This window comes from Pogonomyrmex barbatus, unplaced genomic scaffold (assembly GCF_055798465.1).
Source record: "Pogonomyrmex barbatus isolate J1 unplaced genomic scaffold, ASM5579846v1 scaffold3, whole genome shotgun sequence".
Classification (NCBI taxonomy): Eukaryota; Metazoa; Arthropoda; class Insecta; order Hymenoptera; family Formicidae; genus Pogonomyrmex; species Pogonomyrmex barbatus.
The window spans coordinates 662,558-683,368 of NW_028297127.1; the positions used below are offsets into that span (position 1 = coordinate 662,558).

A 20,811-nucleotide genomic window follows, 5' to 3' on the forward strand; every position below is an offset into this window, starting at 1 on the left:
TCTAAAGGCAAGGACCAATCTGCTTTCTCTGCTGAACGCAGCCAATGTCGCTTCTAGATCTATGAGGAGACAAATTGCTTATGGATGTATATCTATTACTTTTTACTGTTCGTGGTTATCGAGGACAATCAGTTGTACAGAGTTTTTTTCTTCTTTTAATAATCATAGACATAAAGACTGAGTGAAAAGTTTTATACATTTCTACATAGCGAGTACGATTAGTTGTAATTATTTAATATTCATTAGCCTTATAACGTATTAAGTACATAGGAAAAAGATATAAAATTTCGAAACAGAAATGAATTACGTCAAAAGTGTGAAAAGAAGAGAGACGAAATGATAAGAAAGTGAGAGATGAACAGCTGCCGTACCGAAATATTCCGAATTCCTTCGGAATAAAGAGACACAATAACACAAAATAAGGAGTTTTTCGGTATTTTCAGCATTTGTGATAATAAAACGGTGAGATATGCATCTAGATAAATAGGCAATACTAAATTTGGTTTTGTGTTCTTTGATCTTTTTAAATCTAATCCTTTTATTTTATTTATTTAAAATAAATTTAAAATTTGTTTTTTAGACACATTACAGATTATAAAAAATAGTTATAGAACAGTTAAAAATTAGATGGCTCGTTTTTCTTACTTTTTTTCTTATCAGATATATTTTTTTCATAACTTCCTTTTTTATTCCTTTTTTTTTCAGAATTTTGTATATAATATTCTGAATTGCAATTGCAACTCAACTATGTAAAATATTAGATCAAACATTAGGTGTATAGCAAATATAAAAGACAAAAGTTAATTTGAAATATAAAAGATAAAAGTTAATTTGAAATTTTTAATAAATTTCTTTTGTCTACAAAATATTAGCAAATAAAAATATTTGCAAAATATTTGCAAATAAAAATTTTCAGGATGTTTAAGAAAAGTTATTATATATATTATATATTTCTTAAACATCCTACATCTTCACTTACAGTATTTGTTTATATTTTTTGGTTCAAAATTAAACATTTGTTTTTATTTTTATATTTATGTTTTGTTATAATATGTTTTAATATTTACTCTAACATTTTGTGTAGTTTAATTAAAACAACGATACACAGATTAGAATAGATATAGAAAAAATTTATCAGAGAAAAATATAATGAATAAATTATAAATAAGAAAGATGAAACATATAATTTTTAACTGTTCTAGACTAGTATCTAGACTCTAGTTATCTTTTTACAGTTATAATTTTTAACTATTTATTATACTTTTCATATGAGAAAACAGAGAACAATATAAAAATAGTACATCAGATCATGTGTGTGTGTGTGTGTGTGTGTGTGTGTGTGTGTGTGTGTGTGTGTGTGTGTGTGTATGTGTGTGTGTGTGTATGTGTGTGTGTGTGTGTGTATGTGTGTGTGTGTGTATGCATATTATACATACATACATATATACATACATATGTATATACATAAATACAGGGTGAGTTTTTAAATGACATATTAATTTTTTCTTTTTTTCGAAAATACTAAACTTTTTGGATTTTAAGTTTGATTTTTGTTTATCCATCTTTATCTATCTCTGAGATATCGACTTCACACGTGAGCTAAAAGATATGCCTTCAGTTTAGAGATATAGCGTGACAAAGTTACAGGGTTTCACAAATTCCAGTGTGGCGGGGAAGGTAATAACTAAAAATAGATGTGGCGAGCTAGAGTTGATGGTGGGTGCTAAAATTCATACTGCAATTTCTTGTCAATAGTTGAGAAGTGCATCGTCTCCGAGTAATATTTGTTATTTCTATATTAATATTCCAGCAAAAATTTGACAAAATTGATGATAGAAAGGAAACTTTCCTTGTTAGTTATCGGGATATATATTTATATATGTTTGCTAGGATTATGTTCAAAATCTTACAATTTTTGTTTGAAATATTTTCTAATTAAAAAAAACTGTTATAATTGTTGTAATAACTTTCTGTATAATTGGAAAAGTATATAAATGTGTGTGTGTGTGTGTGTGTGTGTGTGTGTGTGTGTGTGTGTAGTGTGTGTGTGTAAATATATATATGATATGTGTATATATATTATATATATGTGTATACATATATATATATATATATATATATATATATATACATATGTGTATATATATATATATATATGTACCACACACACACACACACACGCGCGCGCGCGCGCGCGCTATCACGAGACTCGATGAGTTAACAACATCAAAGTTATCATAGAAATATGCAATGGTTTTTATTAAGAAATCGAATTTTGGAACTTATTTGTTTATTATATAATTAATATTGTAACATATCATAAAATATTAATTCAATAACGATATTATTATGATATGTATCAGCTGTCAAAATAAATTCATCATATCCATTTGTCTCATATAATAGAAGGCACTGGAATATATTTTTTTTTTCTATTTATATCAATATAAAACATTAAAATGATTTTATTATTTTAAATTAAAAGAATCTGAAGCATTTGTGTACTAGGAATGGAGCCATAAAAGATTCTTATAATAATAAACATATAATGATAATGATTCAAGGCAAAATGATGCACTGAGAGAGAAAACGGAACAAATCATACTCTTCTGAAAGGACAAGAGCAATTGTGTTTTGTGAATCATTTCAAGAAGAAACAAAATCTTCTTGTACGTCTCTAATACAGTGTAAAATGGGTGAGAAATTTATTTAACTATTAACTTTGTTAGTTTAGTATTAAGTTTGTAATATAATTAATTCTGCGCGATTATTTATTTTTACATGGAATATCTATATTGTTTATACTGTGATCTCGAAAGCTTATAATTTTTATCTGAAAACATTCTTCTAAGATATTTTTATATATTCAAAAGTTCTGATATTTTCCACATTCTGTATATATTACAATGCGAATATGTATATTTAAACATGTAAATATATAAATACATATATATATATGTATATATATATATATATATATATATATATATACAGTTCAATAAAGGTCAGAATTCTGGATTTACAGAACGTTGACGTTTTTAGAAGAAATGTTTCAGATAAAATTTGTAAGGATTAAAAAGATTTATTTGTCTCACCAGTTATGATCTTACCAGTTTGATCTTGGGTGGCATTGCCTAAACGCACGCGCGCACACATAATATATAATACTATCAAGGTTGCTAGAAGATAAAAAATTTGTATCTTGTTCAATTGTGCGAATATTAATATTGTAATGCTTCAATTTTTTATATCTTTAAGAATATGCACTTATATACGTATGCAAGCGTGCATGTATATACAGAATACAAATATTTAGATTTATTTTAATTTTAGATATACAGGAGGGAATGTCTCGCAATAATGGACCTGGTCTTTATGAATTTCTTTTGGAAGCCGAGTTACAACAATATTATTCCGGCATTCGAGGTATTATATATTTTTATTCAATTTTATATTTTGTTATAGTTTTAAATAGTGTTAAAGTGTTAACAGTATGCATTTATATACAAGATAATCTATTTTAATTTTTATATTAAAATTTATTGAATCGCAAGGCTTTCGTTGAAAAATGTTTTATATAAAGATTTCTAGAAAAGTTTATATAATGTTAATGTCAATTTCCAATCTAAACTAGGAATGGCCTTAACAAAAATTTTTTAATGGAATAATCTTATTTTTTATTGTGAATTTGTTTTATTATGGATACTTCCAAATAAAACCAAAATGTGCAAAATGAAACAGTATTATAATGATGAATTCTTTTCTAAATTTTATTTTTATACTTCAAGTGACACTTGATTAATATTAAGAGAAAATATTTTTTGTTAGAAATAAATATTCTTATATTTTTTTATGATAATTTGGATTATTCAGTATTATTATTTTATTTTGGATAAATTGATTAGACTTGAAGTTTAAACAAGTGCCTAATTTCAGTAGATGACTATACTGACTTAAATAAATATTATTTTTAATAATTCTATTAATCTTGGATAATCTTTATGAAAGTCAATATTTTTAATTTTTGAAATATAAAATCTCTATTTTTTTTATATTTTAAACATTACAGCTGCATGTTACGCACGTACTATTCCTTTTTTTGCACTGTAATTTTTCAATATAAAATTTATATGAATAATATCAATCTGATAGTAAAATTATTCGATACAGCTCTTAAGCATTCGTGAAAAAATCGAGTTTAAAATTTCTCATGTACCAAGATTTTTTTAATCATCTTTCAAACTCAACGTGGCATTAATATGCAAAGCGCTTGACTATTATAACAAGAACTTTGCGTGCATGTTCTTTATAAACATTTCATAAATTTATTTATTATAAATAGTTTACGACCAGTGAGCACGTTGGAATAAGTGAACATTGGCATGTTTTACAAATATTAAAAAATTAAAGATTTCAACAGTCCTAAAACATTTATATAATGTTTATATTTGTGTATTGGGGTAATAGATATTTAATAAAAGAAAACTATTTTTAATTAGGAGACTTAAAGGTGCAAACAACAGCGCAATTGAAATACGTAACAGAAGAAGATTTGAGTGCAATAGGGATGAGCAAGCCAGAGATGCGCCGTTTAAAAAAATATTTCCAGAAACATTTTCCTCAGAATTATTTATCTAAATTTAAGAAAATGTTGCTACATACTACCACAAAACGCGAAGAACAATCTTCTGGTGTATTGGGTATGTTACCAGAAGAGAGACAAGATAAACCGTCAATTCGCGTTCCCAATAAACATATGATTCCGGCTGATGCAATTATTGTAAACAAAGAACTTGGTACTGGTGAATTTGGAGTCGTACAGCAAGGAATATGGACGAACGATGGAGAGAGAATACAGGTTGCAATTAAATGTTTATCGCGTGAAAGAATGCAGAACAATCCCATAGAGTTCTTGAAAGAGGCCGCGATAATGCACGCAATTGATCATGAACACATCGTGCGACTATATGGCGTCGTACTCGATACAAATTCGTTAATGCTCGTTACAGAGTTGGCACCATTACGCTCATTGCTGGAATGTCTTAAAGAACCTAGTCTGCGTACGAGTTTTCCGGTCTTATCACTATGTGATTTTGCTATACAGATTGCTGATGGAATGCAATATCTGGAAGCAAAAAGATTGATACATCGTGATCTTGCTGCCAGAAATATTCTCGTATTTTCAAAAAATAAAGTTAAAATATCAGATTTCGGATTATCACGCGCGCTGGGAGTAGGCAAGGATTATTATCAAACAAATTTCAATGTCAATTTGAAGTTGCCCATTGCATGGTGCGCACCTGAATGTATATCTTACTTGAAATTTACATCAGCAAGTGATGTTTGGGCATATGGAGTAACATTATATGAAATGTTCAGTTATGGGTTTCAACCCTGGGCAGCATTGACCGGTCATCAAATTCTCGAAGCAATAGACGAGCCTAATTTTCAAAGACTGGAACAACCTGAATGCTGTCCAAAGGATTACTTTTCTTTGATGCAACAATGTTGGCAACATGAACCTTCAAAAAGGCCCAAATTTTCCGAATTGATTAATTTATTACCCGATCTAAAACCAGAACAGGTGCAAGCAGTTCAAGATAGTACTGAATCCAGTCAACTCATTTATAGACAAAGCGATATAATTACAGTTCTGGATAAAGGTAGCAGCAATACTTTATGGAAAGGTGTTTTAAATAATGGCAAAACAGGTTTCTTCAATCCAGCTCACACAATCGCATATCTTGGTTCTAATCTACCTAGTAACAAACCTGGCGAATTTACACGGGGAGATGGTAAAAACGCTTTCTCCTCACAGCGCAGAAAAATTCGTACAGACATGATATCTTCACCTCAAGGTGATCTTAAGCATACCGGTCACGTAGGTCTAGATGGAGCATATTTCGGTGATATCAGTTTTCTTGGTGGAAAGTATCCACATCTGCCTCGTCAGGTAGTGACACCGTATAAACCGCAGGAGGATGCAACTGATAATTCTAGTCAAATTTTAAATCAGAATACAAGAAATATAGATATGAATAGGGAATCAACAAAAGACAGTAGAAGTACACAACAAGAATCTCAAAGCAAACATGGTACGTACTTAGCTTTTATTATGATAACCTTTTTATAACACTAACATATTTTCTAAAATTATGCATATTCACATAAAGATTGTTATTATTATTATTATTATTATTATTTATAAGAACATAGAATATTTATGAGTAATATTACAAGATAGATGTAATTTGTATATATAAATATGGAAATAACTCATATAAAATGAAATATTAAATATTGTATTTAATTTTGATAATTAAATTTGTCCTATTTTGAAATAATTTATGTATATTGTTTATAATATATGTTTATTAGTTGTATTATATATTTATTTAGGAAACTTATGGTCTGATATGAATTCAGAAGTATGTCATGTAACTACAAGCAGCAATGCAAATAAGCAAATCATAACGTCTAACATAGATAGCAACACTGATGGAGCAGACCATGAATATCATGAAATCAGTGATGAAGAAAATCAAGAAAGTCCGTTAAGATTTGATAAAGCCTTAAATTTTGATTTTGGACCAAGTCTTTTAGCAGAAATGGATCAAATGTTCAGATCATTAGGTAAAGAGAAAAAGAATAGATAGATTATAAAAAATATTTTATAATATCTCGCATTGTATTAAATGCGTTAATCAACATAACATTTTTCAATAAAATAACATTTATGATAAAAGAATAGACTTGTAAAACACTGAAAACTTCTTTTTTGTTAAAGTAATGAATAAATAATAATATAGTTAGAATTAAATTACACTTTATTTTTGATTAGGCACGACTTAATTTTAAATATACATTTATTGATTATCGAAATAAAAAGAGAATTCTTGATATATTGTAAAATACAAATCTATTCTATTAATATTAAATAATGTTTTATTAATTTCATTTTAATATGTTTTATAAGATTTTTATATATTTTCTTGATTCTGATATTCAATTCAGTTGGTCATAATAAGCTAGCCAAGTATTTTAAATTATTTAAAAATATTATTATTAGAAAGATAATACATTAATATTATTATTAAAAATTGTTATGTACATAATTATTGATTGTTATTTTGTTTATAACACGATATTTACATATTCTTGATGTAATATTTTTAATTAATAGATAAAAGAGAAAAATAGATTTGTTGATTAACATATTTTTTATATTGCAGATCAGATATTTCATATTGCAGATATTTTTTTTTATTTAAAATACTATATACATATATATGTGCATGCGTGTGTACAATGGTTTTTTTTTATAAATAAAAATGAAGCTCTAACTTGATGTATAACATATTACTATTGCCGATGTTTTGCTCTAAAATTTCATCAACTGTATGTATAATTACATGTATATAAGCAATCATATTGCTGCATTTATAATGTGTCCTATTTTGATATCAGCAAATGTACGGCAAATATGTAATACCACATGTAATGCATTACCACATGCAATGCAATTTGCTTAATATGCTATCACGCTTAGTTATCTGGGTTGACAATATATATAATTCTATTCAAATAGTAAAATTATTATCAAAGTTTAAGTTTTATTTGTTTACTTTATTTTTTTAAGTTAAAGAATATTTAGAAGCCAATATGTAAGCAGATCTTTTAATTTTTGTAGTTACAATATTAAAACATTTTTTTATTTATATAATCATGTAATCACGTTAGATTATTAGTTGAGCCTTTTGGAACCTATAAAAGAACATATATCAAAAAATAAATAGTTTATTTTAAAGATAAATAAGAATTATTTTGAAGTGTATCCTTAAAAAGCTAATTTAAAAGTATTTTTTTCCTGCTATATCAATTCTGTAAGACTAAATAAATGTACAATATTTTTTGGAAAAAATTGGTTATTTAAACATTTTACGTGATTATGATGAATTATTACATATTTTTTTTACTTCATATTTTTTGCTTTTATTAGGTTCTTCTCCTCCTCCTCCTCCACCACCTAGCCATTCTTTATCCACTGAACATGAATCAAGTAATGTGAGAAATGAACTGAAAGAAATTCAAGTAAAACAATGTAACAAGAAGAAACAAGCCACCGTGAGTCCAATAAATGTACAGTAACTTTTTATTTTAATTATATATTTATATACATTTATATACATTATATATTTATATTATCTAATGTTATTTTTTTCTTTTTTGTTATTATTTCCTGCTTATTTTGATATCTTTTAATATTTTAATCTTTTAATATTTATATAATGTATTATTATAAACAATTAAAACAATTTTTAAAACAGAACATTTTATATTTTATTAACATTTTACAGAATATTTATATTTTATATTTTATTAACATTTTACAGAATTGACAATGAAAATATTATATATTATGTTTCTAAATGTTTTTAATATAATAAATTTATGTAAGATGTTTGTAAAAGAATGTAAAAAAGGAAATCGCGGAAATGTTAATATATTATTTGCATAGCAGAAATGATAAATATTTATCTTGTGTAGGTGAAGCCTATTTCGGCTGCCGATCAGAAAACTCTCTACTCAGCTATTGCTATGGCACAGGAATTGACAGCACGTTCCATGACAGATCTTGAACATCCGCCAGAATCTCCTCGAACACCTGCTAGTCCTTCGAGACGCAGGAAATTCTCTTTTAAGTTGTCACATCAGCACAGTCCTAAACCAGACAGACGACACTTTTCCGAAGAAGCAGCGAGCATACCAGACATACAGGTATATAAAATAATTTTTATTTTATTGCAGGAATAAAAAGATCTAGAGATTAAAATATTTACAAAAAAAAAAAAGAAAAAAAAAGATAGACATCAACAAAAGAGAAAGTGCTTATTATATATTTTTTTTAGTATCAATCTTTCTATTAATTTACTATGATTGAAAATTCTATTCTATTCTATTCTATGATATTATTTATCAATACTACATCATAATTTATTAATATTACATTATAATTTATTAAATTTGATATGATTTAATATATAATTGTTTAAAATCATTTATAATGCTATAGTTTTTACTTTGTTTTAAAATACTGAACGTACAATTAACACAACGCGCGCGCGCACCCACACGCACTATGCACGCACGTGTACACACATGCGCACGCATGCACACGCACGTACGCACGCACGCGCGCGCGCACACACACGCACCACACACACACACACACACACACACACACACACACAATTACTATTTTTTATATATTTAAATATTGTTTCTGTGATATATTGCTTTAATAATCAAATTATTCATATCGCAAGATATATTCATAGCTATATTATATAAATATGCTGCAATTTTATTTTATTAATAACGAAAATAACTGCAGTAAAAAATTTCGTCCGCACTTATATAAAGATGAATAAGGACAAGGATAAGATGAACATAAGGATGAATGAGCTATTTTTCATCGCGACGGTACGTCGCTACCGTCAATGCGGAATTCTTCGCTGAGTGCTCAGGGACCTTAATACTTTTATATTTAAAATATTTCTAGAAGAATCATTTGCGTATAATAAAAATATATATTACTGTTTACACGGCGACGTTAAACCGGTTTAAGGATAACCATAGTTAATGATTTCTTGTATTTAATTGGATCACAATTATAGATTTAAAAAAAATCTAACGCAAGGTTTCACTAACTATGGTTGTTACTAAGTCGGATTAATGTCGCCGTGTAAACATAGTAAAAAATTCTGGCAATAGCTCCATCTATGCATCATCAATCAAATGCATCAATATCATAATTATGTCCCTCGAAACCTAATTTTTCAGCAACCAAGATTCTGCTTGCCGAGAAAATGGCCATGTTTCTCGTAGTAGTTTTATAATTTTTCTTTGAAAAGTTTGATCTTTCTTTTGTTCAAAATTACGTTATTTACGAGATGTTCGATTACATACCGCGCACACACGCACGTACGCACATGCACACACACATACACACACACACACGCACGCACGCACGCACGCACGCACGCACGCACGCACGCACGCACACACATACACGTGCACGCACACGCACGCGCACGCAGGGTATGCCAAAAGTCTGGATAGAGTCGAATACCTCATAAACAATGCAATTTTGAAAAAAAGTTTCAGACAAAAGTTGTAAGATTCATATGTAAATATGAATTGTTTTTGTACCAACAGTACAAAAATTACACACACGCGCGCGCGCGCACGCGTATAGGGCGTTCCAAAATTCACGATTCAAAATACTATAGCAAGAAAAATTGCTATAGAAAGAAAAATTATGTCAAAAGTTTACTTATAAATTTTTATTTATTACTTATTAATTTTTAAAATATAAAGGATGTAAGCTGGCCAATCATATACTTTAAATGAATATTTATAAATTATCTATAAGTCGCGTGCAGTAACGAACACTTCAGATGATGTGATCATTAATGTTATTGTATTAATATGGATTGTAATAATCTTTCTTTATAATTTATAATAGCGATATGATTTTAGTGAGTTAAAGATTTTATAATGCTTATTTATTGGCATTAGTTAATTTACGATCAACATATTATGATATCTTATAAAATATCAAAAAAATGCATACATGATCTGAATTATGTATTTAATAATATTATTGCACACGCGATTTAAACGTTTAAAATCCATTTAAAAATAATATATGATTGGTCTTGGAACTTACAATGTTTATATAAGTTCTCAGCTCGTGGAGTGGGTCGGATGTGTTTTGTCTCCACGAAATTTTGTATTGCATCATTATGCATTTTCGGTTGTCGCTCACATAATTAATGTTTTTCTCAAATACATTCCATTTGAATCGTAACCTTTATATGATCATTGGCAATCCGCAAGGAAGCCACGGCCATACAAAAGTAATAGTAAATCTTTATCTTAAAAGTTTTAAAACTATTTAAAATAACTAAAATAAAAATTTACAAATGAGCTTTTTATTTAATTTTTCGAGAACTTTCTTGCTATAGTATTTTGAAACGCGAATTTTAGGACACCCTGTATATAAATGTTGAAATGTTATAAAGTAAAAATAATAACAAATAAAATATTTTTACAAATATTTGTCAAATCTGTATATTTGACGCATGTGATACAACTAGATATACATATATACATTTAACGCTAGTTCTGATATCAAGAAATATTCTTCCATATTATTTTTTTATATTTGTTACATTATTTACTATATTTTTTTCATATTATCTATTTAAATAAGTAATATATAAAAACATTGTTGAATTTGTTTTCAAATTTTAAAATAAATACTTAAAATGTGATTTTATATTCCAAAAAAAATCAATTATGATCTTGAAGTAATTTTTCTATTATCATATTTTTCGCTTTAAATAAACTAATTTTAATGTATTACTATTATAATATATTACTACATTTTTATATATTTAAACTTAATGGAAATATTAGTATTTTAGATAATTTGTATTTACTTTTAAATTAATCAAGTTAAATCAAGTTTTTTAGTGTAGTGCTTATTCATTAACTAATATCGATTTTCCTCTGACCTTTTCCTTCTCTCTCGTTATTTATCATTTATTTTTGTATTTTTGATTATTCATAATTTGATATTTAATTTTTTTATTGAAATATGAATTGAATTTCATTTAATATCGTTATAATCTTTAACTTTTTGTTAATTATGGAATGTTATGTATGTATGTCATATATTTTACGTCATGCGATATACTTGCATGAATTATGTGTATGTTTGATTCATTAAAACTATCGATTTTTATTCTCATTTTCTTGCATGCCGTTTTTATTAAACTTTTTTACGTGTTGCGTAAAGTGGTTATGCTCGAGTCTGCAATCACTCTCATCCACAGTATCTAGCATAGAATCCCTTGGTGCTCCATCGACTTTAAAACTTCCTTTATGGGATAAAGCATCGGCAGAATTTTGTTTTGCAAAATCGCGGGAACTATTGACAAAGCCAAGTACTTGGACTTCATATATAGACACTGATTTGAATGCGCACATATTAGATAATGCGGCAATGAAACAGAATCTAGTTAAGTCTACTGAGGTTTTGGAAAATGAAAATAGAAAAGGTTGTCTGAATTGTAAGAGTATTTCTGACATGGATACCAAATTAAATATTCGACATCAGAATAGTAAGAAATTCAATACCGAACATTCGGACTTTGATTTTCCACGTGAAATAAAGAGAATATCTACTAATTACGTTGAACGTTATTTTGAACAACCGAAATTTGAGGACGATGAAACTACTCTGGAGTGTATTAATGACAAGACATATTTTGAGGACGAAAAATTGAATAAATTCGACAAAATCAATGATCTAGAGCAGTCTAATAATTCGAACATTCAAGAGCAAAGCTCGTTAATTAACGATAGATCTAATCAAGTATTGCAAAATAAATTAGGCAATTGTGAAGTGGAATTGAAAGATTGCAATGTTACATATTTCGAACAACTACCCAACGAAAATTTAAACAAAAAAGCGACAAATTTTGAGCGTGCTCAAAATAAGTCGGATAAGTTTGACATAACGAAAGATAAAACGACGAATTTAGCTCTTGGTACACGATCGAAAATTCCCATTAACTTCACAGAATCTAAAATGAATATCACAGATTTTACTAAGAAAATTGATTTGTCCAAATCCAGAGTCGCAAAAATGTCCTTTGTGTCTATGAATCCCAATCAGGACACGAGCATTGTTTATGGTTCATCAGATAATATTAAGACCAATATGAAAACGAGTGGATGGGATAGTTCAAAGAACAATATAGAAACGGTAAAAGTAAATATGCAAAATTTTCGTAAGATTGAACAAAGCCAGAATAATCATGATGGCTTTCCATATGTGATATCTAACAATCCTATATTTATCGCTGAATCAGAGAAAATGGAATCTCCTATATATAGCAGTTCTGAAAGTTTGCGAGTAAATTTCCAACGTCTTAGAAGGAAATCTGATGTGGAAACTGGTCAGATGGAACTTAATAGCAAACTCTTAGCTGAGAAATATCAGCATGAAATTTCCGGCTTGGAGGGTGTTAAAAATTACTTAGACTCTAAGAAAGTTCATGGTTTAAATTTAGGCTTAAGTAAATTGACACAGAACATGATACAATTAAACATCGCACAGAATTCAAGAAATCTAGAAACTACTTTGCCAAGATCAATGATAACCAATATGAAGAATCTGGATTTAAATACGTCATCTCAAACACCTGTACGAAGTTTAAATGTGTCGATTCAGAAATCCAAACATATGGATCTGAACACTCCCTTGCAAAATCAGTCAACAATTAATACAAACTTATCTCAGAAAACAAATTTGTCAACAAATCCAAATCTACATCACCATGTTTTGGAGCCATCAAAATCATATCAGAATGATTCCACCAGAAAAGAATTACCAAAATTAGATACGCTTACGGAAAAATTGTCTGGCGCTACTACTTATCGATACAGAACATCATCCTTATCGGAAAGTAGGAAATCTTCAGTAAAAAACTTACGCAGATCCTTTCATCCCATAAATGATTCCAGCGAGGATTCTGATTCAATTTCGCATTCAGAGACAGATATTAGAAGTCGTCTGCGTTACAAACGCAAACATAAGAAAGTCCCACATAATTTATGTTTGAATTTAAAAAATAAAGCTGCATTTCTGCATCCTAATTTTACTAAAGAATCGTCCACAGTTGAGCTCTGCGGAAAGTCACCGCCGCCATCGACAAGTTTCTTGAACTCGCTATCACCACCGTTTTACTCTAAGAACAATCTGCCTTCTTGGCCAGAAAGTGCGCCGAGTTCTACCTTGACTTTTACTAGCAATTCCGATCTTGATTCGGACACTAGCTCTGAATATCCAGAGTTTACAAATGACGCATTGACATTTCCTCCTTCTCCTGCTCCTTGAAGTTTTAAAGATAGATTTACAATTTTTGATTTAATTAAGCTTTTTTATATATGCTCTTTTCATATAAAAGAGGAGGCTTGAATAATTTCAAAAAATAATTGATGAGATTATCACGTAATAAATGCATGCTACTTTAATTAAAGTAAAAAAAACTTATTAATTTAATCTATAGGTCATTAACTAGAAAATTTAAAAATAATTAGATTGATTTTATTTAGAAAATAAATATATTTATTTTCTCAGTAAAATGATTAAAGGATAAAAATAAGTTTATGCAAAATTTATTTTTTTTCTAATATTGAATTATACAAAATGAGATATTGTTAACATAATTCATATTGGACTAAAAATAATATCTTCTTATAAATACGCGGTAATATATCACGTGTCAATAAACAATAAGTAAAAAAATGTTTTTTGGTTTAGTATATTTACTAATAATTAACTTTACACAGTTTAGAAAAAAATCTACAAAAAAAAAAAAGCGAAAAGGATTCAAACGTGTGATGTCCAGCGTTCTGACTCATTAGCAAGAGCATTATACTCATTTAATTAATGATTAATTGCGATTCAAGCTTACAAACTTGATATACGAACACATATGGAAAACTTTAATGATATTTTGCAACTACTATTAATATAGTCAAGATATATTAGTCAGAATAATATACTATATATACTCAAAATTTAACGGAATTCAGGATGTCAAAAGTTGATTGTCCCTTTGTCAGTTCTATTGATCGTAAATTTGAGATTCGATAGTTTTATTTTGGAGTGCATTTATCATAATGTGTAATCTCATAACATGAAAAAAGTTTATTTCGCCAAAATTTGTATCAAAATATTAACTTCTCTTTTTTTCATAAATTCTTTAGATAAAATTGTTTAGATATCATTCATTATTTCTTAATTTTTATGCAGTTTATTAATGAAAAATGAATTTAATTTAATATTACATTTATATTTATATAATAATTAAAATTAAGCTATTTTTAATTTAATAAATGCATAATTAATCAATTGATTAAAAGCACAACTGAAAATAGATGAATAAAGTGTTCTTATTTTCAATTATGAAAACATTAATGCATATTATGGTAAATGGACATTTTGAAAGCAATGACTTGATATTGGTCAATAAATTTTATAAGCTAAAATTTTGTTATTGAATGTAATATTTTAGTGATAATTTTCATTCTACATTTTCGAACATAAGTTTACATGATTTCTTCTTCTTGTTATAATTGAAAAGTTCATTGCAAAAGTGTAGCAAAGAAATTTAGAAACATTGTACGCTACACGCATGTATGCATGCATACGTGCACACACATGCATATATATATAAAAAATATACATATACACATATGTGTACTCACACACACACACACACACACACACACACACACACACACACACACACACACACACACACACACAAAATATATAATGTACGAACATGTGCTTAGCATGTATGCATGTTGTACCAATTACTAAACTATGAATTAGATAATATGAACGTATAATAGAACATTTGGATATATTTATATATTTATATATTAATATATATTATATATATATATATTTATATATAGATATTTATATATAGATATATATAGATATTTATATATATTTATATATTTATATATATTAATATATTAATATATATCATATATTAATATATACTCATATATTTGGATATATTTACAAAGTTCTAATAATTATACATGTATTTAAAAAGTTGATATAAAATTCAGCAGTATATATAAAGCGACTTATTATTAGCAATTTTTACACAAAATTTTTATACAATATATAGGAATAATTTATACATAATATATATCTATATTTACATATTTTTAAATATTTGCGGTATTTTGTAATTAAGGTGACCAGATAACATTTTCGAAAAATACGTGCACTTTTTTGAATAAGAAGAAGGAGGGACAAATACTTTTATCTTTATTTTCTTTTTTGTGAAAACGTATTTTTTGTATTTTTTTTTCTATTTTTAATATAATTTGAATATAATAAGATTATATTAAAGGGACCAACATTAGTTTGTGCTTTTTTGCTGCACAAAAACAGCATCAATTGTATTGGCTTGATATTAAAATTTAATAATATTAAAGGGATGTTATTTTGCCTATATTTTAACATTTTGTTTTAATATTTAATTTTAAATGCTTTAGTTACATATAATAATAAATATTTAGTTTTGTGAAATTATCCACATGTTTATAACAGTAATAAAAGAAAACTAATGTAATAAAAACTCCTTGTGCAAAGTTTTCACTTTAACTTTCCATCGCTTAACTGATTTCTCCTATACTCTTTTTCTAATCGAGTGATCTGGTCACTTTTAATAGAAATAAATCAGATGTTCTCAAATTAAAATTTGTATCATTATTGGATGTTATTAATTCTTTCATTAAATATTATTTGGATTTTTTTTTAGTAAAGGAATTAAAAAAGTAATAATCAGTTTGATGCTGAGAATTTGTCACTAGAGAAAGTAATTACGATGCATCGAAGAATTATAATAATTTTAAAATAATGTGTGTATATAATCGAACTTCCGTATTTTATACTTTTTTTTATATTTTTTAATTTATTTTTTTGTTTTATATTACTTTTTTACTACTACTATTGCATACTTATTATTTAAACATACATCCATAAAATAAAAATGTTATATATACAAGCATTTTATATTGATGATCAAATGCTAAATCTAAAAATGCGACCGAGCATTACAAAAAATATAAGGGAATAGAAAAATTGAGAAAAGTTTACAGCTGTTTGACTATATTTATACTAATTTATAAAAGCAAGATGTTTTTATGAATTATATTTACAAAAATGTAAAAATTAATACAAGTTTTTAAGTCTTTTTATAAAGAGATAACAGATTTTTTTTGAAAAATTTACAATATCCTTGTAGAATGATTTATAGCATTATATAAATCAATAAGTAAGTTATAAAAGAAAGTATCATTATACAGAATATTTACTGTAACAGTCTACATAGTTTTAAGAATAATAATTTAAAAAAGTTTGTAGAAATATTTTATTTATTTTATACAACTTATGTTTAAGAAAACCTTAAACATGAAAATAAAATTTTGGATGAATATTGGCTTTAGAGGCATTATGATTTTGATTTTAACATATATTATCAAAGTTATAATTCTAAGTAATTTTTTAATTATTTTTTTTTACTGATTAATTTCTCTTCTTTTTAGCAATCAGTAAGGAAAGAATAAGTCGCACAACTGGCTGAATTTTTGAGTAATGATATTTTTTCCAAAAAATTAATATTTCTATGCAAAGTTAAATTTTAGAAGTATACATGATAAAAAAGTTTGAGAAATCAATTACATTTATTAGTAATTGAAGACATGTTAGATTGCTTATTGCATGAAACATTGTAACGAACGTCAGATGTTGTCGTTGATGGTTTATAAATAGTTGAATCTTTAATTTAATATTGAGCTGATACATAATATTAAAGATACGCGCACACATATACATGCACGTATAGAAAGAGAGGGAAAGGGGACTGAAAAATAAAGAATGCAAATGGAAAAGTGTGAACGAGAGTTTATTTAGTATTTTATATATTTATAATTTCTGTTTTTATTTCTATTTAATTTTATTTTTTTCTATCCTTGTGTCTATCCCAATCCTGCACCATATTCAGGCCACCTTGTCGGAAGAAGCTAAAGAAGTATACAACAGTTTAGTGGAGACACCAACATTGGAAAGTACTGAAGATACAAATCCGTTACGCATGTTGCGTTCTGGTCTACCTGTAGTAAGGCCCAGAATTCGTGGGAACAAGCATGCCACGCTAGGCTACCCAATGTCATCGCAATCAGATGATATATCCGATGAACACTTCCATTTCGAGATGCATCATAGCGGTGCGAAGACTCTACCTAAAGTCCGAGCACCTCCTGCATCTCATGTATCTTTATCGCTACCCCAATCGCGCATTCTTGAAAGACATCATTCTACCTTGGAAATAGAAAATAACCAAAATCAAAACAATATTGACGAGAATCCGATACCTCTGCCGCCTAGAGATCGTTCTAAAATACTTCAGGCCAAATCCAGCCTACCACGACATCAGAGGAAGCATCCTTTAATCATACCTGGAGGCGGTGTCACTAGAACTTTAGCAAAGATGACAATGACTACGCCACCTGTAGAGGATCAAGTGGATGGACATTTTATATCGCAAAGCAATTCAGCAATCACTAGTACATCGCAGGAAAATTCTTTGGAAACTTCTGCAAATAGGTGAGCTTCAATAGTATTATATAGGATTCACAATAAATTTATATTCTTATTTGAGAAACATTAATTATATTTTTATTATACTATCAATATACAATCTAATGTCTCAAATGTTTTAAACAAAAAGAATAGCACAGTATATGATAGTAAACTCTTTGAAAATTATAATTGAATTTAGAACTCCAGAAATGAACTCCACCTTTAATCCTTAACCCTTAAACTCTGAATGCTGTGAAAATTCTAAAGCCTTAAATCCCGAAACACTCCAATCCCTTATCCTAGACCTTTGAATTTGGAATGTTTCAAAGCTCATCCTCAAAAACTTTAAGCTCTTAAACCTCATAACTTTCAATTCCTTCAACCTACTAACCTTCAATTCCCCAACTTCTAAAACTTTAAGCTCCAAACCCTTAAATCTGAAGACCCTGGGAATTAAGAGATTGGGATTCAAAGATTTAAGGTTTCAGAGGTTGAGAGTTTGAAGATCTAGGATTCGAAGGCTTAAGGTTTTAGAGTTTTTTGCAACATTCAGAGTTTAAGAGGTTTGAGGTTCAAGAGTTTGAAATTTTGTCTTGAGTTTGTATTAATCTTCAAGAGTTTGAAATTTTTTCTTGAGTTTGTATTAATGAGTTTGTATTAATCTTGGGAAAACTCTTACTTCGTTCATTCCCTTCAAACGTTCTAGTCCTCTATGTCTATGTCTCCAATTCTCTCTGTGCCTGTCTTTAATTAATTTAGTTAGTTTGTTAGTTTTTTTTTCATACCTCTTCTTCTGATAATTCTTAACGTTCCTAGTATGTTTCTGCAGCATCAGTTTATGTACTGCATTCTTATTATACTATTTTTATTATCCTATTCTTTAGTTTTTGTTCATTTTTTGACGAGTATACAAAGTTGCATTTGCATTTTTATACATATTCATGAAAAAATTATTCAATTATTCAAAAAATTATTCTGTAAAGCCAATCCATAGATTACTTATTTTTAAAAAAATATCGGTAATTACCTAAATCCAATATCTTTTTGAGAATGCATTTAAATAGCATTCAACTATTTATTCTTATTTATTCTTATATTATTCAGTATGTATAACAGGAGTATTCAAAATTTTCAGCCCAGAGGAATTCGAACAACGCATAGATTCCGAACTAACCGCACTGGATTCTTTATCTATCGAGGAAAATCGACTTCGTCGATGTAGCGTAATCTCGGAGGATTTGTTGGAATTTTCAGACAATTTAATCGAATCCAGCGATGTATCGAGTTTACATCAAGATGTCTGCGAAACAAATAATGATGGACAATCGAACAACTCGGCGACTAATCATTTTCGCAGTAAAATCAATGTCGATTCGAAACACTCCTTAAAAAATTCCGTATTTAAACTACAAGAAAACGTTGAAACGGATTTGTGTCGAAATGCAACACCAATTAATTCTTGTAAATCAGAAAATCAAAACAAGATAAACCCTCTGGTCAGATCTCAAATTCCGTCTGCACAGATTTCTATAATGCATCCGCTAAATTATTCTTCACAAGTGAACGTGGAAGAAATTTCTTCCAAATCTGAAACGTTTCAATGCGAAGAACCATTGATACAGATTGGCTCAAAGAACAACATTCATTTGACTACTTTTTCAAACACTTGTTGTTCATCCAACGAAAAAACAAATTGCGACATTGCAAGCGACTTATCGCGGCAATCGGACCATGTTTCTTGTGAGGATCTATTAGAATTTGCCTGTGACGGACCGAATACACGAAGAACACGTGGACCCCGTAATGGAGAACAGTCTGACGAAGTACGGATCATGCTGAAAGTATTACAGGAACAGTCAACTCCAGAATCTTGCATCGCTGCATTAAATGTCACCGAATGGGATGTTCTAGCTGCAATTAAACTGGAGCGACTCCAATGTTTGCTAAAAAAGGAAAATAATTTTGTCGGTCTTGAAGACTGCAAAATGATGCTGAATCAATGTGGTGGTGATGTTGTTAAAGCGGCTGCATTATTGCGAAGTACAGACGACGCTACCGCTGTCTAGTTTAATTTCAATCAATTATCATTTGAAGCAATGATCCACGAATATTATAAAGATCGATTGAAAATTTTAATGTTAAAACTTTCTATTTCGAAATAATTTTTTCTTTTATAGTCTTGTAACAATCCAAAAATTTAAAAAAAAACATATATAATGCATATACATAGATTATTTCATTTTAATCAGCTTGAATATTTCAAAAATTAAATGGAACATTGAACTCGAGTTTTTTCAAGATTGTATGATTTCAAAGATATCATATGATTATAACATTGATTCATTGGCAGATGGCAGTTTACTTAAAAAAAAATTACGTATAAAATTTGCAGAGAGTATATTAAATCTAAAAAATTATATATTTTTTTTTACATCTATTGATTTCTCTTATTATTCCATTCATAACAATATTAAAGTGCGATTATCAAAAAATGATTACTTCATGAGATATTTTATGTTAAAGTATGTCATAGAATAAAATACAAAATATCTTCTAAACTA

The 20,811-nt window shown here is 28.0% G+C and overlaps 1 protein-coding gene across 3 annotated transcripts; it reads left to right on the forward strand.

The window, feature by feature from the left end:
• Positions 1 to 106: 106 nt before the first annotated feature.
• Ack-like (activated Cdc42 kinase-like) lies at positions 107 to 20,811 on the forward strand. 3 transcript variants are annotated; one of them, XM_089080320.1, is made up of 9 exons: positions 111 to 462; positions 2,565 to 2,696; positions 3,334 to 3,426; positions 4,500 to 6,095; positions 6,400 to 6,633; positions 8,000 to 8,139; positions 8,548 to 8,778; positions 17,673 to 18,274; positions 19,386 to 20,811. In XM_089080320.1, exons 2-9 carry the CDS (start codon positions 2,693 to 2,695, stop codon positions 20,314 to 20,316), a joined length of 3,831 nt encoding a protein of 1,276 aa, XP_088936446.1. In that variant the 5' UTR covers positions 111 to 462; positions 2,565 to 2,692; the 3' UTR covers positions 20,317 to 20,811. The 3 variants fall into 3 exon arrangements, with proteins under 3 accessions (XP_088936444.1, XP_088936445.1, XP_088936446.1); XM_089080318.1 differs by lacking the exons at positions 17,673 to 18,274; positions 19,386 to 20,811 and adding an exon at positions 11,867 to 17,570 and having other exon boundaries at positions 107 to 462; XM_089080319.1 differs by lacking the exons at positions 17,673 to 18,274; positions 19,386 to 20,811 and adding an exon at positions 11,867 to 17,570 and having other exon boundaries at positions 107 to 462; positions 8,000 to 8,124.